Source organism: Malaclemys terrapin, chromosome 1 (assembly GCF_027887155.1).
Source record: "Malaclemys terrapin pileata isolate rMalTer1 chromosome 1, rMalTer1.hap1, whole genome shotgun sequence".
Taxonomy (NCBI): Eukaryota; Metazoa; Chordata; order Testudines; family Emydidae; genus Malaclemys; species Malaclemys terrapin.
The window spans coordinates 101,232,900-101,259,302 of record NC_071505.1 but is presented as its reverse complement, the minus strand read 5'-3'; the positions used below and the strand labels follow the sequence as shown (position 1 = coordinate 101,259,302).

General features: G+C 40.5%; 1 protein-coding gene across 1 annotated transcript in view; it reads right to left on the bottom strand.

The window, feature by feature from the left end:
- The window catches only part of GNPTAB (N-acetylglucosamine-1-phosphate transferase subunits alpha and beta), a 66,921-nt gene continuing 40,518 nt past the window's right edge, over window positions 1–26,403 (bottom strand). Inside the window, exons 13-21 of the mRNA XM_054033385.1 lie at window positions 24,915–26,041; window positions 23,666–23,865; window positions 19,261–19,480; window positions 18,045–18,158; window positions 15,990–16,075; window positions 9,540–9,638; window positions 6,527–6,694; window positions 5,837–5,927; window positions 1–4,413 (exon numbers count right to left, since the gene is read on the bottom strand). Coding sequence (XP_053889360.1) covers window positions 4,336–4,413; window positions 5,837–5,927; window positions 6,527–6,694; window positions 9,540–9,638; window positions 15,990–16,075; window positions 18,045–18,158; window positions 19,261–19,480; window positions 23,666–23,865; window positions 24,915–26,041 — 2,183 coding nt within the window. The 3' untranslated portion in view covers window positions 1–4,335. The remainder of the gene's footprint in view (window positions 4,414–5,836; window positions 5,928–6,526; window positions 6,695–9,539; window positions 9,639–15,989; window positions 16,076–18,044; window positions 18,159–19,260; window positions 19,481–23,665; window positions 23,866–24,914; window positions 26,042–26,403) is intronic.

Here is a 26,403-nt window from a genome sequence, read left to right as displayed (position 1 = left end):
TCAACACCCAGAAATGTTTTATTGTACAATGCACCCATGCATAATTGATTTTGTAATAGCTTGAATTAGAAATGAATAAAAATAAGCATGTAAGTAGTTGAAGATCAACCATGTGCAAAAATGGGATTTTAGTTATTCAGACCACTGAAAACTTGGAAATCACAGTAAAACTAACAGGAAGAAGGATGATGCGATTTTTACAAAGGGAACTGTCAAAAACACATTTGTGGAGGTCGCTGCATGGCATGAGTTTCTCTAAGTCCAAAAACGCTGCTCACATTTTTTTTCTTTTACAGATGCATATTCTTTGGAAGATTAAGACCTTGTCTACACCGGGAGTTATTCTGGAATAGCTACTGCAGAGTATTCTGTGCTATAGCTATGCCCATCAAGTTCACAGTATATAAAAGCCTGAAGATTCAGCCCTTTCAGCAATCCATACATTCTTCAAGACAGGTTCACATCCTCTAACAAGCTCTACAATTTACTAAATAATGAGAATTTTCCTGGTTCCAGTGTCTTTTTACTGGTGACATCAAATAAGAGAGTGCTCTTGCACAAATTTAGTTCCTTTTAGGGTAAAGACATTATATTTTAGAAAGCCTGACAGAATCTTCAAGTTAACAGTTCTAAAACAGTGACTATGTTAAATATCTAAAGACTCATGAAAGAAAGAAGAAAATGAGCTGTATTATCTTGTTTCTAGTCAGTGGCATTCTTTGCAAAAAAATCCATTTTTGGATTAACATTTAGGAAAGAAAAGTATCTATAAAGTGATATTTCTATAGTTTTCAAACTGATTCAAAACTAGCATAATCAATTTAACAATGATTTTACAAAAGGTATTTGAAAATCTACCTGAACCTATTTAATATTTCTTCCTTATTTAATACTTTATTTAACATCTCTCTTCCGTAAATGTGGTTTCTAATGGAAACACACAGGACCCAATTTAGGAAGGTAGTTAAACACCTGCCTACCATATGAGCAGTCCCTTTGACTTCAATGTGATTATTCCTGTGCTCAAATATCTTGCTGAATCAGGGCCTTAGAGCCTGATCTAAAGCTCTCTCAAGACAATTCAAAGACGTCCAGTAACTTATTGGGCTTTGAAACAGGCCCTAAAAAAAGGCCCCTTGAGACACTAGGTAATAAAATGTTAAATTTATTAATACTTTGCTAATGGTGAATAAGGAAAAAAGCTGATACTATCAAAACATTTTAAATGTAAACAAAGTTTTTAAAATGTGATTTATTTATAGATAATTTTTCAATTTTACTAATAATTTACCTGCTCTATTCCAAAGGCACTCACAAAGACAGCCTATCTGAATATATTGAAATGGTATCTATCCTAGTTCTGTAAGGACATTTGTGCGGATGCAAGGGTTCACTCACACAGAGCTCCTTGCTGGACGGAGGCCTTAATAGCCTATTGTGCAGTCAATTTTTAGCTTTATGCTAGCAAATGTTACGTTAATGTTCATGGTAAAATTGTTTGACGTCTCATATCTGAAGATTTGTTGCCTCAAGTGACTCCTTGCTGATAAAGTTATGGACAATAGCCAAAAAACCCTGAGCTAGATGATTATGACATGCATTTTACTATTTATGGATCAAATGCTAGAGACAATCTTTTTAGTTACAGGAAAAGTGATCTTCAACAGGTGATATTCACTAATTTTACTACAGAAGAAAGTGATGCAATTAAGAGGATCCAAAGCTTTAAATGTAGCAAGGTTTTGAAAGTCCTTTCTCTCTAGACTTTAATATTGATTCACATGCTAATTTCAGCATAACATTTCCCTTTGATTTTAAGAGCTATTGTATTTGAAACAGGTCACTTCAAAAGTAAATATTTTTAAAATAAGATGACAAGATATGACTTTTGTGGCAAAAATGATATGAGTAAGCTGTCAGCTGCTGGCAGACATTATAGTGGTAGCATATTTCTGATATCCTGATTTATGAAGTAGTGATCATCATATGGCACAGAACAATCATATTGCTCGTAACAACCATATTGCACAGAAAATTCCAGAAAGAGAAAGTAATTTAAGATTTTATTTCTATCAAATCATGTAGTGAATCTATATGCTTCTTCGTCAGAATATGGTCTTAATAAAGTTTTCATCTCTCCCAATTATTTTATCTAACTACATTACAATTACATAAAAAATTCTAAAAAGTGAGCTAAAAGATAAAATATATTGTCAAGAACTTTTTATTAATCATTTGATTTCTACTCTCTGCTCTTTAACCTCATAGAAGACTGGAAATATTTTACTTCACTAGTTTTGTCCTTTCCAATTTACCAAGTATTGGGGTAATATTTTCCTCCTACACCCAATTTTTTTCAGCTCTGCTTGCTTTCCTTCTTTTTGATATCACTATCACAGACATTGACACAGATCTAGAAATAAATGTTGTCAGTTAATTTATGCTCTGTCTGCTGGCTAGCTGGCTATTGGTGCAATAAAACAAAATAATATGAACCTAGTTTTCAAAACTGTTTGCTTAAACTGCACAAATGAACAGGCATTCTGTATATGGAAATTCATGATTTGCACATGTAACTTAGCCAAAAGTTTTGAAAAACTGGCCCTGTAGTTATTTTTCTTTAATAATTTCTTGTACTCAAGTACTTTAAAAAAAATACAATGCAGAATACTAAAACAATTTTAAAGTAGATCAAATTTTGGACTTAATCTACTTGAGAGTGAGTGTCTTTTTGAAATAAAAAGTTTTAAAAATCTAACTTTATTTCATCCTGGCTTTCCTGTAATTTCATTTGTTGAAGTATTCTACCATCCTTGACATTTCTGCCAAAATAGAAGACTTCGACAACTGAAAATACGGCAGATATAAACTGCTTATTTTATATGCTATATGTTTACTTTAATGTGTCACAGCATATTAAATATATCTGGGGTCTTCTAGTATGAAATACTAAAAAAAAATACAAATGCTTATATTTTAAAATGTTTAAAAATTAGATTCTATTTGGTTTAACAATCTGTGTATGCACTGGATAATGTGAAAACAAATTAGAGTTACCTTTGACTATTTCTAATGACAAGCAAAGTCTACAGAAATAATAGGTGAGAGTAATTTACTAAATTGGATGTATTTTCTTTTCCTCTGGAGCAAAAACAGAATAAACCAAAATAACTTCATTGTTTATCACAAGACTTTAGTTTCTTTTAAAACAAACTGAATATCTTACAGCACACAATGAATTGTATACCTCATATTCCAATTACAAAATAATTAGTGAAGTGATTTTAGAAGATTACTGTTAATAACTATGATTGCAAGTACTCTGTCAAAAATGTCTGCTTGAAAAGAGTCTCAGTATTGTCTCCCCCTTAAAAATCTTGCTACCCTGACACCTGTCTTAACAAAGTATGACAGGATTGCCTGTGCCTGTCCAAATTTTAAAACATTAATGCTTCATATGAGAATATAATTACCAAATTCAGAAATGAAACATCGCTCTAATACAATGCAACATTAAAACAATATATTACTCATTCATATGGTGAGGCACTTTTGCTTGTATATTTACAATGCTTGTAAAATAACAACATCCTAATTACTTTTACTTGACTGTAGCGCTCTCTCTTTGTAATTAGGCCTACAAACAATACCACAGTATTCCTGGCAATTTAATGAATTAGGTGAGAAATAAAATCTTTAAAATAATAGTACCGGTAGTTTGATTCTTGATTATATCATTAGGATATATATCATCCAAATTCCTCATTAGATACCACCAATTTGAGGTTGCATTGTTGGTGTATTTAAACAATGTAAATGTCATTAAATGTAGACTATATCTAATTGGGAAATTAAGCAATTATCCTCTGTTTTACTTCTAAAAATGGAAAAGCAGCATCAACATAAATGTATTGATTAATTCAGCAATCTGCAAAATGCTTTGGAATGCAAGGTCAGGGACATCTTTCTAGTTAATCCTGAACAGTTTAACTTTCCAACATTATACTTAGCTGGCAATGTCCACTGCTTTAAATGCAGCTAGGTTTCAGTAACCCTTTTTATAAAAAGGATAACATATCCGTGAGCTAATTCTTGTAAAGTAAAACCAGTTGAGAACTGCCAATGCACACTCCTAACTTCCGCCGCCCTCCCCATCTCATAACATCAGGAGCTTGCGTGTTACACACAGCGCCATGAAGGCTATAATTTATAGATATTTGACTTTTTTTCTTCATGTCAAACTAGCTAAATGTTACATCATAAAGACACTTCTCCAATAACAATTTTAAATGCTTATTACATCTTGAGGTAGACTGATTTCCAAGCAAAGATCTTCTAAACCTTGATTCGTTCATGACCGACTTCCTTTTGGATCCTCCTCCTCGGAAAAAGTTTTCGTTTAAGTGCAATTAGCTGAAAGATTAAAAAAAATTAATATTTAGTTCTCCCAAGCATCAAAAGGGAACAGGTCATCAAACTTTCTTCCCACAAACCTCATACAACCTTGACCATTTCATAGCAATCAAGTATAAAAGACTATACCCTCAATTGTTTCACAACACAAGAGGAAGGGAGCAATTACTCAAACTCTCTTCTTTTAGGCTTAGGTGTCGCTATTAGATTTGTCAATGTCTGGGTCAAGAACACTGGAACAATACAGTGAGTGATTATTTCCAAGACTGATAAATATATTAAATCTGAAAGTGCATATTTTAACTAGCTTAATAAAATAACTGGGCGCAATTAATTACAAAAGGATTACCACAAATCTGTCTGTTCTTAAATATAAAATTAAGAGCTTTAGTCCTTGCACTAAATCAATTTATTATACCTTCTAAGCAAAGTTTTTATACAGCAGGAGTTTCCAGTAGCTAAAAAGCTGCAAACTGGGAGTGTTGGGGAGAGGCAGCACACACAAGTGCTGTAGGTGACATTTTTTATAGGACTAAATAAAAATGTAATGGGCAACTTTTCAAGAATCACACTCTCCTCATCAGATCATGGAAAGAATGAACAAGATTAACATAGAACAGATACACAGGAAAAGAAATTGGACAACAGCATGGTTCAATTATTTTTTTCCATCAAATACAAACACTACAATGGAAATAAGGTTTATCAACAGGAAACATAACAGGCAAACATAATTTTCAGTGATAAGTTTGTTATCTAGGGCCCTGATCCTGCAAACAAAAATATGTGATTAGTTCCACTGACTATTTTGGAGTTCAAAGGGACTACCCATGTGCATAAAATAATTCTCATGCCTAAGGGTTTGCAGAACTGGAGACTTTTTCTTTTGGGGCCTAATCCAAAGTCCACTGAAATTAACAGGAGTCTTTCTAATGACTTCTTCAGTGGGCTTTGGATCAGATGATTTCTGCCCTAAGTTGGATACTGTCTAGACCAGCTGATTAATATTTTTTCAATTTTTCCTAGTGTTATCTTACTTTGCTTTTGACTGATAGCTATATTTACAGGCTAGGATTTTCAAAAGTGACTGGTATTTTGAGGACCCAAACTGACACACCTTAAATGGACCTGATTTTCAAAAGGTCCTCAGCACTCACCCTTTGAAAGTCAGGATCCTTTAAGGAATCGCAAGTAAGTCACCTGAAAAATGAGGCACCCCATAATCATGAATCACTTCTGAAAACTTTGGTCATGGTGTCTTCCTTCCTTTATTGTTCCAAAACTTCTTTACTACATGTATTTCATATGCCACGAAACAGTACTTCAGCTATTGCTCAAAACCCCTAAAAAAATTAATTCATTTTATGGAGATGATACTGTATACTACTAAAATTGGGTATTTGGATGAAATTATAACTTTTACCTGTTCAGCAAAAAATGAGATGACCGTAAACACAATCAATGTCACTAAAACACAATGGGTCCAAAATTTGAGCTTGTCTCTGTATGCTCTCCTGTACAAAGATGGAAACAGAGTTTTATATATTAATGTTTGTACCTTTGCACTGACATATCGTAAAGTTCCTAACATTCCATGGAGTAAAAATATTCAGATAAAGAGGAAAAAATATCCACTGTTGTGTAAGATTTACCCCTATATAACTTGGTTTAAAAAGCAAAACGCTTTTTTGTAAAGTACATCATAAGATCTGCACATATTTATCATACCTCTCTTTGGTTCCAGCTAACTGCTTTAGTAGCATGCTGGAACAGCTCTTGGGCCCACTCCACAGTATATAGTTTTAAATGTAAGGCCACTGTGTTTAAACATGGTTTAAACTCAATTGTCGCTAAAACTGGACTTCTAACAACATTTCATCATGCTCTAAACCCAGTGTTTTTCAACACTGGGTTGTCAGAATGTGCTAAAGGGTCACATGTGAGGCCTGTGGAGGGGGACTTGGAGGAGAGCAGCAGTGTGGAAGGCCCTGGGGAGGCAGCTGCAGAGCCTGTCCAGCACTCACCCCTCAGCAGCTGCTCCACACATTGAGTTAGATGCTGATACAACACAATAGCTCACACAGAATGTGGAAGAAGAATCTGTAAAATTTACCATTCCTGAAGCTCATGCATATGAAGGAAGCGGTTCCGATATTCTCTTGGCAGTTCAAACTGAGATGGTATGGGAAACATTGATTCATAAAAATCCCTAAGCACTGCTTTCACTGTCTGAGCATCCTTATGATTGTGATCAATGTTGTCATTTAGGCAAACAAATTTTCTAGAAAAATGAAGAGTCGGTGTTAGTTTTGTTGTTGTACTAAAAGAAATATCGTATTTGCAAACTGTATTTTTGGTGGATATAGATATACTCAAATACATGTAACAGCACTCCTTATCTTTGCATTATCTGATTCATTTTTTGGGTGTTAGAAGTCAAGGCCTTCCTCATCCACTGAGCACGTAGGGTGGCAAGATGTCCAAATATCTGTTGTACCTGACAACATATTACATTTGCATCTGTCCTGTACCATGTGTCTATGTGCAGCACTGCCCTCTAGTGGAATTAATGGCAGCTGTTTAAGAGTGAGTCATCTCATAGCCCTCTGTTGATTATAAAGATCACAGAGAATAGAAGCCCAAAATTACAACACCAGCAAGACAGTTTCATGGGTCACTAGTAATGCATGTTATTCTCTCAATATCATAAACGATAAACTGAGTTGCACTGTATTAGGTGCTGCAGCACAATACTAACAGTTTAACCATTTATATTGCATTTTTCAGAGGCTCTCATGTGAAGCAATGGAAGGTAATAGTTTTACTGAGGGCAAAATTTGGCCCGAATAACCTTTACTGGTGGTGATGACACATAAGCCAGACAGAACATAACTTGGGTTACAGGCCCCAGGCTGAGCTTAAAAGGTTTGGTAGTCAGAAAAAGAAAACCCACACTTTTACTGGTAAACACTGTAGCTCGAAATCTCGTCTCTCTCACCAACAGAAATTGGTCCAATAAAAGATATTACCTCACCCACCTTGTCTCTAGAATGTATATGAAAATCACCAATAAACCAGGATCCCCACAATGCCCCATTGTATAGAGTACAAAGAAAGACGTTGAGATCTAGGTAGTGCGATTTGCTGTAACTGAAGAAGCATATAGGCTGCCTGACAGCTGTGTATCCTTGGCCACTCTGAGGTGGCATTTGGCAGCAAAATGCCCTTTCCTACATATAGGCAAGGTTTTGTGCCCTATTTATATTGCAAGACAAAAAGAGCCTTATGATTTCTTTCTCTGGAGAAAAAGTATCTGGTAACATATGCCTGGTAACTGCTAACCTTTGTTAAGAAACGGGCCCAGTCAGCTGCTGTACAGTGGAACGTGTCCTTTCAAAGAGTGGAGAAAATAATATTTTGCATGTATTTAGCACCTGGCCTTCCAAAAGATCTAAAGATGGTTCACCCGCTACCTACATAAAGCTTCACTATCACCATGCTACTCTCTCTGGGGTGAAGGACACTGTCTACCTAGATCTTTATACTTTGCCCATTACCACAGAATCTGTGCGGCAACCAGGACAACTGGCACACATTGCTCTGCACAACAGTGAGCAGAAGAGATATTTTGTTTTAGTAGAATGAGGCAAATCAAATGGATATTTAATATCCAACAAGAATAGAAAGCACCTCTGTTTTCGAGGTTTTGTCCGACGGACTGTCGGACAGCAAACAATGGAATTTTATTAATTTTCTTCACAAGATGGAAGGACTAGTTCAATTCTTTCAGGATTTGAACCTGCAGGTCCAATAGTTCTGGGCCAAAACTGATGCCTAGACCACAAAGCTCTCCCTTGCTTGGAGCACTTTGTAAAAACCTTTTACATGGATTAGTAAATAAGCAAAAAATAATACTTTGAAGTCATCAGATGAAAAGCACTGGATAAGGCTTAACAAAGTTGGGTAAGTATCACATTTTACATATGAGGAAAGCAGGACAGGGAGAAGTTAAGTGAGTTGCCCAAGCTCTGATACTGAATCAGTGGACAAGCTGGGACTACAACTTAATTCTTTTGACTCTGCATGTCCTACTCTAATAAATAATGCCAACTGCAAGTTACTCCAGAAGTGTAAGAGCAAAGGGGGAACATTTCTATTTTCTTTCCGCTCCTTGCAGAGTTAACTATAATTGAAGGTATTGTCTACACAGCGAGCAGCAGCCCACAACAGGGACACTCAGAATGCGGGCTCACGAGGCTCATGCTATGGTGCTACAAATAGCTGAGTAGAGTAGCTCAGGCTGGAGTTTGGGCTCTGAAGCCCATCTTCCTCTCTAGGCTTCAGAGTCCAAGCTCCAGACAGAGCTGCAACATCTACATAGCTATTTGCAGCGCAATAGCGCAAGCCCGAGTCTGTCAACCAGGGCTCAGAGACTCGCTGCTTCCACAGGCCGTGTAGAAATATCCTGAGGCGGTGGGTAGGTGGGGCAGAACATTTGACACTATATACACAGTAAATCAGCACACTGATTTGGTAACAAAGGGATCTTTCAAAAAATGTTTAAACAAATGCCTACATACTGTAATATTCAGTGTCTTCAAATGTTTCATATATCATTTAAATATATGTACAAAACAGATCACGAAGTGGCCAATTCTTTAAAGCCTGTGAGGTGATATGTTTGTGATCTGTAGAATCCTATTCAAGATTAAACTCTCAGCAGCAGCTGAAGTTTTCTGCAAATTTCCAATGGTTTTATAAATATAAAAATTTAGCAGTGGTGAATGAAAAAGTCAGATACACAAGTTATTTTACATGACCGCATGAAAGGTCTTCAGAATTTTCATCATGTTTTCCAGAATATTCAACACCTCTAGTTCATTACAAATATGAAAATTATGTAGCAGAAAAAGTATGGTATGAAAATAGTTAATAAGTTGCAGTGCTAGTGACAGAATAATTTTTATTTATAAGACGGCAACCTGATGTTTAAAAAGTAATTTTTTACTCGCAATTGCCTTACACCTAATAAATATTAGTAAAAACACTCTATAAAACGAGATGTTTGACGCTGTCTCAAGGGAAAATAAAGCAATCTCAAAACATAGAAAACAATAAATGTGTACCTGGGATTTTTTCTTATATCATCTAGCTGGCCAACTACATGAGAAACGTTGGTGCGGATCATTTTGAAAGCAATTTCTTCTTCTCCCATGATTTCAAACCTTAGTATTATTAAAACAATTTTTAAATTAGCATAATAGCATGAGTCAGGCATTACAAACATGACATTCTACAAATTAAATGTCTTATTGCTGCACTGCTCTACATTTGATTCTCCTTTCCCCCCTCCCCACCCATCCTCCAATAGTAGTTTAAAATTTGATTCATATCCCTCTCAATATATTTACTCAAGGAAGCGAACTAACTACAACCGGTGCTCTTACACAAAATCTCTTTTCTTTACATTTAAAAAAAAATTGTTATTAACCTGTTGGAAAACTAAGACCTGAATTCTCATACTCACATTGGTTAACTAGTGGTCTCAGAGGAAGAATGTTAATGAGACTTCCTGTAAACTATGTAAGCCTCTACTATTTACAAAGTATGTTTTATTATGTTTGCATCACATGTTCTTAAAACCACCAATCTCTCTCCATCCCTCCCCTACCCCTTCACTCCCCACTCTGAAAGTCTGAAGGGAAAAAAAGAAGTATTTTAAATTATAGAGGACTACCTAAAACTCTGATCTTATGACCAATTCCTGCAAAGACTCACACATCTGTTTAACTTGACAAACTGTGATTAGTTCCACTGACTTCAATGAAACTACTCACAGAGTATAAAAGTGCATAAGTCTTTGCAAGATGTGGGCCTTACAATTAAATGCAATAAATTACAAATGCATCCGAAGAAGTGGGCTGTAGTCCACAAAAGCTTATGCTCTAATAAATTTGTTAGTCTCTAAGGTGCCAAAAGTACTCCTGTTCTTTTTATAATTAATTATATTGTGCCTCATCTTTCCTTGCTTCATTCTCTCCCTATTGTGTTTGTCACGTCATCTGTTGTGCTGTGTCTAAAATTAGACTGTAAGCTCTTTGGAGGCAGAGGCTTATTTATGATCTCTGCAAAGCATCTAGGTCACTTTGAGATGTCATTAAATAAATAAATGGCCAAGTCCCGGACCAAGCAGCATCTGTGACCTAAAGCCTTTAGCAGTTCTACAGTACAGATGAACCTCAGAATTACGAACACCTCGGGAACAGAGGTTGTTCTTAACTCTGAAATGTTCATACCGCTGAACAAAACGTTATGGTTGTTCTTTCAAAAGTTTACAACTGAAAATTGACTTAACACAGCTGTACTATGCTAAGAAAAATGCTGCTTTTAACATCTTAATTTAAATGAAACAAGCACAGAAACAGTTTTCTTACCTTGTCAAATCTTCTTTTTAAACTTTCCCTTTATTTTTTTTATTAGTTTACATTTAACACAATACTGTGCTGTATTTGTTTCTTGTGTGTCTCAGCTGCTACCTGATTGCATACTTCCAATTCCAAATGAGGTGTGCGGTTGACTGGTTATTTTGTAACTCTTAGGCTATGGCTACACTAGCACTTTACAGCGCTGCAACTTTCTCGCTCAGGGGTGTGAAAAAACACACCCGAGTGCAGCAAGTTACAGCGCTGTAAAGCACCAGTATAAACAGTGCCCCAGCGCTGTAAGCTAATCCCCACACTCACACTTCAAAGCGCTGCCACGGGAGTGCTCCCTCAGCTGCGCTTTCGAATGTAGCCACGGCCCTAGAGTATGTCTACACTACGAAATTAGGTTGGTTTTATAGAAGTCGATTTTTAGAAACAGATTTTATACAGTCGATTGCGTATGTCCACACTAAGCACATTAAGTCGGCAGAGTGCATCCTCACTACCATGGCTAGCATCGACTTTCAGAGCGGTGCACTGTAGGTAGCTATCCCATAGTTCCCGCAGTCTCCGCTGCCCATTGGAATTCTGAGTTAAGCCCCCAATGCCCGATGGGGCAAAAACTTTGTCGTGGGTGGTTTTGGGTACGTCGTCAGGCCCCCCTCCCTCCGTGAAAGCAACGGCAGACAATTGTTTCACTCCTTTTTTCCTGGGTTACCCGTGCAGACGCCATGCCACAGCAACCATGGAGCCCGCTCAGCTCACCATCACCATACGTCTCTTGGGTGCTGCTGGCAGACGCGGTACTGCATTGCTACACAGCAGCAGCTCCTTGCCTTCGCAGCAGATGGTGTAGTAGGACTGATAGCCGTTGTACATCTCCTGGGTGCTCCTGGCAGACCTCGGTGAGGTCGAACAGGGGTGACTGGACAGACATGGCTACCCTCCTCTTCAAGCACCAAATGGGAGCCAGAGACTCCAGGTCATTCTCTTCTTTAAGTTTTGTCTCATGGAGATTCGGTCCTGCCTGGAATATCATGCGAGCTGGAGGCTTCTGCCTTGTGCTGCTCTCCCAGCCGGCAGCACCACACGGTCGCATCTACCCCAGCCTACCCCTTGCTCCCATGGCTCATGAAGCCTGGACAGTAGTAAGGAGCAGTTCAACTATAGGCTGAGCAAGTGCAGAATGGTGGTAGAATGTGCCTTTGGACCTTTAAAAGTGCGCTGGCGCGGTTTGCTGACTAGGTCAGACCTCAGCGCAACCAACATTCCCATTGTTTTTGCTACTCGCTGTGTGCTTCATAATATCTGTGAGAGTAAGGGGGAGACGTTTAGGGAGGGGTGGGAAGTTGAGCAAATTGCCTGGCATCCAATTTTGAGCAGACAGACACCAGGGCAATTAGAAGAACACAGCAAGGCACGCTGCACATCAGAGAGGTTTTGAAAACCAGTTTTTATGACTGGCCAGGCTTTGGTGTGACAGTTGTGTGTGTTTCTCCTTGATGCAAACCCACCCCCTTTGTTGATTTTAATTCCCTGTAAGCCAACCACCCTCCCCCCTTCGAAATAAAGTAACTATTGTTTTGAAACCATGCATTCTTTCTTAATTTAAAAAAAAAATGAGATAACTGACAAGGTAGCCCGGGTGGGGTGGGGGAAGAGGGAAGGACAAGGCCACATTGCTTATTGTAGCCACACTAAAAATCAAACTGTTTGAATGGACCTAGGGGTCACAGTGGACGAGAAGCTGGATATGAGTCAACAGTGTGCCCTTGTTGCCAAGAAGGCTAACGGCATTTTGGGCTGTATAAGTAGGGGCATTGCCAGCAGATCGAGGAACGTGATCGTTCCCCTTTATTCGACATTGGTGAGGCCTCATCTGGAATACTGTGTCCAGTTTTGGGCCCCACACTACAAGAAGGATGTGGAGAAATTGGAAAGAGTCCAGCGGAGGGCAACAAAAATGATTAGGGGTCTGGAGCACATGACTTATGAGGAGAGGCTGAGGGAACTGGGATTGTTTAGTCTCCAGAAGAGAAGAATGAGGGGGGATTTGATAGCAGCCTTCAACTACCTGAAGGGGGGTTCCAAAGAAGATGGAGCTCGGCTGTTCTCAGTGGTGGCAGATGATAGAACAAGGAGCAATGGTCTCAAGTTGCAGTGGGGGAGGTCCAGGTTGGATATCAGGAAAAACTATTTCACTAGGAGGGTGGTGAACTACTGGAATGCGTTACCTAGGGAGGTGGTGGAATCTCCTTCCTTGGAGGTTTTTAAGGCCCGGCTTGACAAAGCCCTGGCTGGGATGATTTAGCTGGGAATTGGTCCTGCTTTGAGCAGGGGGTTGGACTAGATGACCTCTTGAGGTCCCTTCCAACTCTGATATTCTATGATTCTATGAATGACAGCCTTCTGTTGCTTGGGCCATCCTCTGGAGTGGAGTAGCTGGGTGCCCGGAGCCTCCTCTCCCCCCGCTTTCTTGGATGTCTGGGTGAGGAGGCTATGGAACATGGGGAGAAGGGGAGGCGGTTATACAGTGGATGCAGCGGGGATCTGTGCTCTTGTTGGCTTTCCTGCAGCTCCAACCGATGCTTCATCATGTCCGTTTGCTCCCCCAAACAGACTCTTCATCATGTCTATTTGCTCCCCCATTAGCCTCAGCATCGCGTCCTGTCTCCGCTCTTCGCGGTCACTTAATTCTTTCCTGGCCTCTGCCATTGAATGCCTCCATGCATTAAGCTGTGCCCTATCAGTGCAGGAGGACTGCATGAGCTTGGAAAACATTTTCATCGCGAATGCGTTTTTTTCGACTTCTAATCTGCAATAACCTCAGGAACGGAGATGATAGGGGGAGCATAGAAACATTCCACGCTCTACGATTCTGGGGGGGATTGCATGGTCACCTGTGTTGCTGAGTTCACCATGCTGACCAAACAGGAAATGAAATTCAAAAGTTCCCAGGGCTTTTCCTGTGTATCTGGCTAGTGCATCGGAGTTCAAAGTGCTGTCCAGAGCGGTCACAATGGAGCACTCTGGGATAGCTCCCGGAGGCCAATACTGTCGATTTGCGTCCGCGCTAACCCAAATTCGACCCAGCAAGGTCGATTTTAGCGCTACTCCCCACACCAGGGAGCAGTACAGAAGTCGATTTTAAGAGCCCTTTAAGTTAACGGAATGGGGTTGGTTGTGTTTAAAATCGACCCAATGTGGCTAAATTCGACCTAACCCCGTAGTGTAGACCAGGGCTTAGATTCTACTGTATTGCTAGATTCTGTAGCCACTTAGGCAATGGGAGGCAAGTTTCAGTGACTTCCCAAACATCTCTCCCACCTTGGAAGAGGAGTCTGATTGTCGAGCCCATCTGGCATATGTGGCATTGGGGAAATGAGATTATGAGTTCCATCCTGGATGAAGGGCCAGCAGAGAGACTAAATAGACTGTATAGCTATTCACTTTCTCTGGCTATTAGATCTGACAGAGCTCTGAGCTCAAGAGCTCAGACAGATTCCCAGCACACACAGGGCAGGACAACAATGACCCCTCCCTAAACCAACAGAAGAATCCCATTATCAATTCTCAACGCACCTATTTCCTTGCAGGAAACGCACAAGGCAGCTAGGGCTGCAATAGCTTTCCTTTCCACAGCTAGAGGAGGAAAGATGATACTGGGATCCCCTCTCAAGCAGATTAACATCTACCATAGGCAAAGTAGAGGAAGATCCCTTCTGCACCCTTTTATGCTCTGCCAACAGTCCTTAGTATCAGTCTGTGCTGCATGCAGTCAATTTACATAGCCACCTGGAGCTATTGTACTCCTTATAGTTACATAAACTAGGGTCAGCATTTGGCCCAAGGAAAGGAATTGAGGCAAAATAATAGTGATCATTCTCTGAAATACGGGCAGTATGAAAAATGTTTAGGCTACCAAACAGTGTATTATCATTATCACCGAAATTAAAAAATAATATATCCTTTTTGGTGGTGAAACAAAACACATAAGTAGTTACCTTAGCAGCGCACTAATAATTCCTAAAAGCCTACTGCCGCAAGAACTGAAATCTAAAAAGCAATCAACATTTGAAGATTGAAGCCTTAGCCACCAGGAAAAGAGTTGAATGCCATAACAGAACAGAAGCAGCGCCAGGGTTTTTGCAGCCCTAGGTGGCAGCGCTCCTTCTCTGAGCATTCGGCGGTGGGGGTCCTTCTGCTCCGCTTCTTCGGGGCACTTCGATGGCGGGTTCCGGAGCAAGTGAAGGACCCGCCGCCGAATTTCCGCCGAAGACCCGGAGCGGAAGGACCCCCCACTGCCGAATTTCCACCAAGAGCAGCAAAATGCCGCCCCCCAAATCCTGCTGCCCTAGGCAACCGCCTAGTAGGGTGACCAGATGTCCCGATTTTATAGGGACAGTCCTGATTTTGGGGTCTTTTTCTTATATAGTCTCCTATTACCCCTCTGCCCCCGTCCTGATTTTTCCCACTTGCTGTCTGGTCACCCTACCGCCTAGGGTCGCCTAGTGGAAGCGCCGGCCCTGTAACAGAAATATCCAGGAAAAATTCTCAGAGATTCTCAGATGCTTTCCTGGAAGTATCTGAATGATATTAAATGCATAGGACTCCCCCTCTGCCTACTTCCTTCCCTCCTCTTCTTTTTCCCCCTCTTCTGAAGTTTGCTTCTGTACTTTATCTTATTCTAATAATTTTTCTTCTTCAATTTCTCTGTACATAAAATAAGGATAAGGCCGAATAAGATTTAAAACTAATTGGATTTTTATAAACAAATTTTATCTGTTTGTAAACTGTGTAATAAAAATATAAATTAGTTATTTTAAACATTCATGTTACATATAATTAAATGTCTCCAGTATAGTGAAGGTTAGGTAGCAAATGGTAACACATTATTAGAAGTTTATATATAATTTGTTATGTATAAAAGTAAATAAATTAAATTTAAAAAATTAACAGAAAAAATAATTAGTTATTAATTCTGTTTTTTCACCAGTCTATTTCTGTTCAAGTACCACTAATAGGAAGCTTTGGATTAAATTTATTTTAATACGTACATGCAGTCTATGATCAATTATGCATTTTCACCTCTCATCTTATTACTATGTGTTTACAAATATTATACAAACAAATAAAAGTAGTATAACATACCTATATTTGTTTTTGTCTTTGTATGCCTTACGAATTCTGTCAGTCACAGGTTTACAATTAGTTACTAGATTTTTAGTCACTGGAGGCTGTAAGAAAATACAACTGGGGTAAACAACATCCTTGAATAACTGCTCTATAAACTATAATTTTAAAAGTCTCCCGGAAAGAAATGCATTATAAAAAGAACAGAGATCTACAGTCTCCATAGAACGATACAAAACTTTGCTCCTAGGATGAAAAACAATAAAATAGTATTTATTGCTATGTATTGTGAGAAACAATCAATTTGGTTAGAAAAAGAAGGGATGTTGATGCATTCTAATATTAGTATTTGTTATACTTTCTATTTAGCTTCTGCATTCCATCCTTAATACAATATTCAGTAGTTGAAGCAGGTTGGACAGCTGACTTTGGCATTCCTGATGCAAGCCAGTCAATGCCAACAAGTAAAATTGGTCAGGCAAGTGCTAAAGAACAGCTGATGGGTATTAACCGTATTATTCCTCGTCTGAACTATGTGGAAACGACAATTCTGGGAACCAAATCTCTATTCCCAAGGGAAGTTTTCTACAGCGCTACACTCATTCCTACAAATTTAGCCCTTGCAACCCAGAAAAGTAAAAATAAATTCTACCTCTGTGCTAAAAACAAACACTATTATGTCACTATTTGAAGTGGACTTTAAAATGATAATGTTAGTACTCATGATTAGTGCTTAGATTAGTGACAGTTTATTAGCACTCCGAAGAGATTAAAATAATTTAAAATTGTTCCTAACTATTTAGACTTACTTTTAACTCTATCCCAAGTAAAGTTTATTGCCTCTCCTCAAAGTTTCACTTTACTGACAAACCTACAGACTGAACCATTGTATAATTTTGCAAACTGCACTCAGATGATCACAAAGGTGTGGATACCACAAAAGACAGTGAGGTAATCTGGACTGCAATGTGTTGAATATCTGGAGCATTCCCAAATATACATTTACATTTCATCAGACGAGGCTGATGAGTATCCCGAGTCTCACTGAAGAAACAACTGCCAAGAACCAGCTCCTTTAGGGCAGCCTGGTCCCCTTGGTACACAAGTTCATATATTTTAAAGGACTGTAATTGGAAGTACATTACTTTGTGCTCCATGATTTGCTCTGCCTACCAACTTCATTTCTGAGTACAATGTACTGCAAAGTACTGGTTTGAACCTATAAAGCCTTAAGGCCCCACTTTAGCAAAGCACTAGAGCAAATTTTTCAAAAGCAACCAAATGACTTCATAGCCTAATGGCATATCTACACTACAAAACTTCTGCCAGCATAGTTATGTCAGTCAAGGGTGTGAACAGGTGTGACCATTGTCCTACATAGCTGTGCCAAAAAAAGCCTCTAGTATAGACCAGCTTATATGGGCAAACTGCAATTTTACTGGTATACCTCATTTAACTCAGGGGGTATGGAATAAATTATACCAGCAAAAGATGAGTTCAAACTAGGAGCGCTTTGCCATTATAATACACTAGTACATCTAACCAGGAAAGCACTCCTAGGGTAGACATGGCCCAAGTCCCATTTTTAAAAGTGATTTAGGCACTGGAAGCCTACACTACATTAAAAGTCAATCGGAGTTACTCAAAGATATCAGAATTATGAGGAAGGCATCTCAAGACTAGGTACACAGAGCTGATCTCTTCACTGAATAGGAAACATTCCAGATCAAGACTTGCTTAGTGCCATCAAAACCCTCAGATAAATGAGGACAGTGCATATTGCCTCTCTGGTTCAACATGCTGAACTACATTTCTCGTTTTGAAAAAAGAACCTTATAAATCTTATGTATATGAAAATTTGAATTCTTTACTTTTGTGGAGAATATTTCTTGACCTTAACAACTAGAAGTGTGATTTATAACAGTTTTATACCTAAAAAGATTGAAATCTGCATACGTGCTATATTTTTTGTGAATTATTCTTAAAATTGTGCAGGGAAAACAACAAATTCAGTAGATACAAGCTCAGGAAATGAGACAAAATGTACATCTTTTAGGCTAAATATTTTCTTACCAGATTGGGATCATAATAAGCTTCCTGAGTTGGAGGAATGACATTAATCTGAGTGATGTTGGCAGGGAGTGCTTTAGAGCAATTTATCAGCATTTGCTCCAAACTTGTCAAATCCTGTCAGAAGAAGAAAAGAAACACATCCATTACATATTTTCTCACTAACATAGTTCTATAATTATACTATATTCAGAATGTCTAAAAGTACCTTTAAATATTAGCTACAAAATGTATTGGACTATTTTTGCACAAAATCAAATACCATATAGGCTATTATTCAGCAAGGTATTAAGTACGAGTAGTCCCATTGAAGTCAATGGAGCTGCTCACCTATGTAAGGTTAGGCGTATGCTTAAATACTTGGCTGAATCAGGGCCACAGAGGCACAACCAAAGCAAAGGAATTGCCGTATCCATTTGAACATCAATAAAATTGCACTATTGATGATTTCATGTAAATTTCAAAATTTGAAATGACTTATCACGTTATTTAACAATGGGGAGGAGAGGAGGGAAGAATTTAAGAGAGAGGAAAAATGGTCTTCTCGTTAAAGCACTGGCCTGGAACACAGGAGATCTGGCTTTAGCTCTAACACTGTCACTGACTTCCTGCATGATCTTTGGGGCAAGTCACTTACCTACTTTGTGCCTCAGCTTCCTATCTGTAAAGTGGAGATAATACACATTGTCTGTTTGTGTCTTTATAATTCAAGCCCTTCAGGGCAAGACCGTTTTTTTTTGTTTGTACAGTGGCCAGCACAATGGGGCCTTAGGGTGGTATCGTATTATAAATATATACTATTACACTACTTCCTTTCTCTCACCACTCCACCTGCCTTGTCTATTTAGCTGTAAGTTCTTCAGGGCAGGGACTCGCTCTTACAATGCATATGCACTGAGCCTAGGACAATGGGCCACAATCCTGGTTAGGATCTTTAGGCACTACTATAATATACACAAATACTAAATCATTTAACATTTTATTTTATATTATGTCCAAACCAAATGCCTTACTGAACTCAGCAGCAAACAGATTGCTTTTCTACTACAGTTAAAACATTAGTAAGAGTTTGCCTGAATGTTACACACAGAAAAAAGCAGCACATATTAAACTTCCATTGAATGCCTTATGTTGCAGTGTTTGTTTTCTCTTGTGATAATGATCATATTGAATTTTACAGCTAAAGTAACAACAAAAACGGTTTCTGAAGAAAATGTACCTGTAAACTTAAGGGCAGTTCATGTATTCTTGTAGCCAATGTGCGAATCTCTCTGTCAGACAAAATACCTGACTGATCTGTATCAACTTCATCAAAAACCTGGGAAATATTCAGTGGCTGAACTGCACTCATGAGGTAATAGAAATATGAAAAAGCAAACTGCATATCTTCTGAGTGTCTCACTTTGTGAAATGAGGTCTTGTCAAATTCCTCAGGAAACCTGTCCAGATACAATACAAATCAATTCATTACTTTGCCACCTTAAAGTGAAACATTCCTTAAGCCTTGGCTACACTTGCAGATGTACAGCGCTGTGAGTTAAACCTGACTTCGTGCAGCTGAGTAAGGAAAGCGCTGCAGTCTGTCCACACTCACAGCTGCCCAGCGTACTGTCGTGGCCACATTTGCGGCAATTGCAGCGCTATTGGGAGTGGTGCATTATGGGCAGCTATCCCACAGAGCACCTTTTCCCATTCTGGTGCCGTGGGTTGTGGGAAGGGGGTGTGGGTGCGGGGGATTCTGGGTCCTGTCCCAATGCCCCGTGATGCATTGCTTCGCATCCCAGAAATCCCTTTGTTTCCGTCCACCTTTGGCGCCATCTTTCAACGGTTTCTGTGCAGCGTGATCTGTCTGCGGGAAATGGAGTCCGAACTGCTGAGGCGTATGCTGACGAGTCTCGCCAGCACGTCACGTTTGGCTGTCGAACTATTCCTTAAGATCCAAAGTGACAGTGAGAGTGAGGGTGAGGAGTCCGACGATGCTATCGAGCCACGTAACGCGTATGACACGAAATTGCTTGTGGCATTCACGGACATGCTCAGCACCGTGGAATGCCGCTTTTGGGCTCGGGAAACAAGCACCGAGTGGTGGGATCACATCATCATGGAAGTCTGCAGTGGCTGCAGAACTTTCGGATGAGAAAAGCCATTTTCATGGGACTGTGTGAGGAGCTTGCCCCTACCCTGCGGCGCAAGGACACGAGATTGAGAGCTGCCCTGCCAATGGAGAAGCGGGTGGCTATTGCAATCTGGAAGCTGGCAACTCCAGACAGCTACCGGTCGGTCACAAACCAGTTTGGAGTGGGAAAGTCGACCGTTGGAATCGTGTTGATGGAAGTTTGCAAGGCCATTAATCGCATCCTACTCGGAAGAACCGTGACTCTAGGTAACGTGCAGGAAATAGTGGATGGCTTTGCACAAATGGGGTTCCCTAACTGTGGAGGGGCAATAGATGGGACACACATTCCTATTCTGGCACCACCCCACCTAGGATCCGAGTACGTTAATCGGAAGGGGTATTACTCTATGGTTCTCCAGGCGGTTGTGGATCACCGTGGGCGCTTCATTGACATGAACACAGGCTGGCCCGGAAAGGTGCATGATGCATGCATCTTTCGGAACACTTGGCTGTTCAGGAAGATGCAGGCTGGGACTTTTTCCCAGAGCGGAAGATCACAGTAGGGGAAGTTGAAATGGCCATTGTGATCCTTGGAGATCCTGCTTACCCGTTAATGCCCTGGCTCATGAAACCCTACACAGGGAGCCTTGACAGCAGCAAGGAACGGTTCAACTACAGGCTGAGCCGGTGCCGAATGACTGTGGAGTGTGCCTTTGGCCATTTAAAAGGCCGCTGGCGATCTCTGTATGGGAAGCTGGACTTGGCCAAAAACAGCATCCCCGCGGTTATATCCGTGTGCTGTGCCCTCCATAATATTTGTGAAGGGAAGGGTGAAAGCTTCACTCAGGCATGGACCTCCGAGGTTCAACACCTGGAGGCTGAATTTGCACAGCCAGAGAGCAGGGCTATTACAGAGGCCCAGCGTGGGGCTGCAAGGATTAGGGATGCCTTGAGGGAGCAATTTGAGGCTGAAAACCAGCAGTGATATCTGGTGCCCTGCACGGGAGTGAAGTGCAGTAGTTCCAATCTTTAGGAATCAGTGTGTGCTAAGCAGCAAAGAATCCATTTATTGAAAAGAAAAAAAAAATTATTTATTGAAAAGAAACAAGGGGGTGGAGTGGGGAATGGTACAATCACAGATTCGCGTATGTCCTGTCTGGTGTGCTGTGCAGTGAGTGCTGCACTTCAGGACAGCTATACTGCATGGTGATGGGGGTTGAGTGCAGAGGGTAAGGGTCATGGTTTTCAGGGCTGAGTGGTGAAGATACTGGTGTTGGAGGCAGCGGGTGGCGTGAAAAACACGGAAGTTGAGGAAAGTGGGTTGGAGGTGACAGTGGGGCACAACGGAAAGAGTTTTGGGACAAGGGCTGTAAGGGGGGCGAGGCGTTTGCGGTACTGCTCCTCTTTCTGCATGGCTACCAGCTCCTGGATAGCGTCTGCTTGGCGCTCCAGGATGCTTATAAGCCTATCAATGCTTTGCTGCCAGTGCGCGATGCTTTGCTGCCGGTGCGCTGCATTTTCCTGGCAGATACTGCTTTCTTTCTCCCTCCAGTCCTGTGCTTTCTCATTCTCTTTAATAGATTGCTGCATCACTTCTTGCAGCATGTCTTCTTTGCTTTTTCGCGGTCTCTTCCTGAGTCTTTGCAGTCTCTGAGCAGGCGATAAGAGGGATGGCTGAGGTCTCAAGGTTGATGCAGCTGTATAGGCAAAACGCAACATTTAACAGAGGCAGCATTGTTTATACCAGACAGAGTAATGATTCCCCCCGCACTTAAGGAGTAGAAAACACACAGGGTCTATACAATAGCATAATTTTCCCGTCTGAAACAGAGCACACATATCCCACGGGAGCCTCAAAATGGTGAGCAAGGGGGACTGATTGTTTCAGGGCTGCACTGTCCTCTGGGTTTCTGTGCCTTGGGGAGAGCCAGCAGCTTCAGGGGGCACCTACACTGAACACTGTCCCAACATTTTCCACAGGAGTTCGTCCTGGACAATATCTCGCTGCTGAGGGTGACCTGGGAAGCAAGGGAGGGTCTTCTACTGCAATGCGGCTTCCGCCCTGGCCCATATGCAGCTTGCCTGTGTGCAACAATGGTCCCACCAACCCTCGTGGCACAGTGGCACGGACACGTTAGCCTGGCTGGGACAAGGACCACGGTGGCTCTCCCGATAAACCTGCGCAAGCGCTTTGCACACATTCTGGATGAGACATTCGAGGAGATTACCAAGGCCGATTACCGCGATGTGATAAACCACATCAATGCACTATTCCGCATCTAGGCATGCATGCCTAACCCTCCTCTCCCAAAGAGCCCGCACCGAAAAAATTCCTTCCCGAAAAAAAAAAAAAAACCATTACCGGGAACATGCTCATCTGTTTGTCCTCCACCAAGTACCGGCCGCTGCGACTGGCTACCTTCCTCCTGGCTCGAGAAGAGCTCCTGGCTGCATGGCTCCAGGGTGTCTCCATCTGGCCCACCACCATCAGTCCCGTTTTCCTCCTCCTCCTCTCCCCCCCACACCGGCTTTGAAGTGTCCATGGTGGTGCTCGGAGTGGAGGTGGGATTAACCCCAAGTATCGCATCCAGCTCTTTGTAGAATCGGCAGGTCGCGGGTGGAGCACCCGAGCGGCCGTTTGCGTCGTGGGCTTTGCAGTAGGCACTCTGCAGCTCCTTCACTTTAATCCTGCACTGCAGGGCGTCCCGGTCATGGCCCCTTTCCATCATGTCCTTTGATACCTTCCCGAAGGTATCGTAATTCCTACAGCTGGAGCGCAGCTGGGACTGTACAGCTTCCTCCCCCCAAACACTGATGAGGTCCAGCAACTCGCCATTGCTCCATGCTTGGGCTCGCTTGGAGGCATGGTCACCTGGAAAGATTCGCTGATAGCACTCCATACCACGCCGGGCTGAGCAAACAGGAAGGGGATTTTTAAAATCCCCGGGGAATGTAAAGGGTAGGTCACCTGGTTGGTTACCTGAGGCCAGGGCAGTAGAGTTTGAACTGATGACCAGAATGGCTAGAACAGGCATTGTGGGATACTGCCGAATAATTCTGGAGACCATTCACAGCACATTGGGTGGCCACACTGGCGCAGCAGCGCTGCACTCGCTATTCCTCTCGGAGAGGTGGAGTACATGCAGCGCTGCAACCACGGAGATACAGCGCTGCAAATGCCTTGCCAGTGTGGACGGGGAGTGAGTTACAGCGCTGGGGGAGCCTTTACAGCGCTGTAACTCGCAAGTGTAGCCAAGGCCTTACTGAAGAAAAGTACCTCATCTGAAGTTCAAAAAGTTCTCCAAAGACTACTTATTTTAACACTGTTGTCCTAGTGAGGGAAAAATTCTCTCTTCCCCCTCTCAAAGTACAAGTTTAACGAAGACAGACATCAACCCATAGGCAGTCAATCATCAACGCATAGCTATAAATTCAAGGAAGCAGACACAGAAGATAGAATTACAACAGCTCTGGAGTTTCACCTTATTTCAAACAAAGGCATACTCACATATCTTGTAGTTCTTGCATAACAATGCGGTCAATCATGTGAGGCATATGAGCAGGGACTTTCCGAGACGTAAATCCAAATTTGCTGTTTAGAAGTTTATTTACATATCGGAGGGAATCAGCAAATGTATCTTTCAACTGCCTGCCAATTCGTTTACCATCAGTAAAGTAGGACATCTGCTTAATTAATGCCTCTTCTTCCTAACAAAATGATAGGCATACCCCAGGGTTACATTATTAGAGATCCTAACACACATGCATGTTGATAATTCCAATGAAGTACTAAGCTCTTTTCAATATTTGTAAAACTGTAAACTGTGTCAAATGTTCTTGCTCAAACAGCTGAGTTCTCATTTTTTAAAGTGACAGTTTAGGCCTGAAATGTGACCTTCCTTAAAACTGACAGGAAATGGCACATGGAACCTCATTTAATTTGTTAAATTTTAATAGAAAAGCTACTATTTGTTGTAGGACATGTATGTAATCTTGCATTCCCTTTGATGGCTATGCATCTACAATTAACAAAATCAGGTCTCTGGAGTATGAAGGTTCCTCCTACATAGAATCCAATCAAAGATTAAGTTTAAAGAGTTAAAATATCTTACATTTTAAATGGAGCACCTCTACTACTTGAAAGCAATTAGGAGCAACCTCTGCCAGTTGACTCTGTGTGGTCCACCTTCTTCCATTCCAGAGATTCCCAGAACAAATTTTTTGGGCTAGGCTCTGGGAGAGGATTGCCTCCTGTATTCTCTTGATCTGTTCCTATAAGTTTTTGTTGGCATAATAAAATAGACACTTAACTTACCTTTTAGACCCAAAAATATAGATGGAATTTTTTAAAGATTGGGTTTATATGAAAAATAAAATTTTGTATGTATATACAAATTTGCATGAGAACTAGTTTAAACTTTCCCTTGCAGTGCTGTAAACCTGAACAGTTGCATTGTGCCAGTGCATGAAAACTAGACCGCAAAACTGACTAAAAAACAACTACAGGAGAAAAAGTGAACTTGGACAGTTCTTTCCATGGAGAAGCATAGAAAGTAAATGAACAGTGAAAATAATTAAAAGTAAAACAGATTTTAAAAAAATCTCTCTGGTTTTAATAATTTCAGAGTTTGTCACATAAGCAAAGAATGTTTCACTATGATTTTCACCTTAACCGTGTTCCATTAAATCATGCATAAAGCAAAGATGACAAATTTTCTGAAGTGATATATTCTGTGTTATGCAGTTAGGATACTCACATCAAGAAGATCTTGGAAATACTTATTTTTTTCCCATGGCAAAAAGCCTTGATCACTTCCAGTGTAATATTGCAGTTTCCTTCCTGGCAACACTTTGCTGCCTGCTGTAACTATGTTGGCATGCCGGTTATTTATTTCCATTTCCCCCTTTTTCTCTTCCTCAGTCCCCACATTTCCAATATCTTTCGACTTATGGGTTTCTTTTGGTATGAGTGCATTCAGTATTTTCTCTCGAGATCCATTTTTATTTCCGATGTTCTGGATTACAGGCATGGATTCAGAAATTGATTTTAGAGGAAACTGACTGTTCACCTTCATTGCCACAACAGTACTCTTTATAGCTACTGACTTTGAAGGAACTGCTTCATGTTTTTTTGTTGCAGCTTCTATTTTGCCACCAATTAAATCTTTATAAGGCTTGTGCCAACTGGTAAGGTTCTTTTGTTCTTTTACATCATCATAGATATCTTTCCTTTCCATGCCTGGCATCTTCTTAGTTTTTGTCATTGTAGATAACATTTGGAAAGAGCTCAGAAGAGCAGCCTTTGATAGATTATAGCCTTTATGAGTGATATCACCATTTTCTAGCTTTAAATCCAGGTTCCAAAGAGCGAGCTGAACATCTTCAGGGAGGAAAGACACATTTACTGGTGGCATTACCACATCTTCAAGAAAACTCTCCTGTGTGTTATTTGGACGTTTCCTGATTCTTGGAAAACGTTCTTCTTCAGGAATATCCTCAAATATCATTTCAGCTTCTGATACTGAAGGTGTAATTTTAATGAAAGTGTCTGATTTCTGGGTGGAAGTTGTGTTCAATTTCAGTTCCTCTCTGGTATCAACCTCAACAGCTATCTGCATTTTAAACTCTTCATCATTTTTATCTTGAAATGTAAGATTAAAATAGATCACAGTTGCATTCATTCCACTATGCATTACCAGGTGGATAGTCTTCCACTTGTTGGCAACAGAAGCATGACGTATAATTGGATTATCGCTATAGGCACCCTCAATTCCCTTCTTGGCTATTTCAGCAAAGCTGAAATAGGGCAGGTATTCACCTTTTGGAATAATATAATGGGTTTGATTCTGCTGGAGAGTCACCTTGTACAACTCGTCAAAGTGATCTGGAAAAACAAGATTAATAATTTATCACCCTGTCACTTTTCTTCAATTCCCTGTTTTAAGCAATAATCAGAATATCAGCAGAGTGAGCTAAAAAATTATAACTACAGTAACTGCCAATTTTTCGCATTCATTTATCCTAATAATGGATCATCATCTTATAACATATTAAGATTTATAAACTTGCGATTCATTCCAGTGGCGACTCTAAAGCTGTGATCATCAGACTTTCAATTTCCACCTTCAGCATTTTTGTGGCCCATTACCACTTTCCCTCTTATTTTAAACTACATAACGGATATCCTCAAATTTTGCTTTCACCACATTCTAATGGAGTTTCATGTTTGTTTAGATGGACTATACT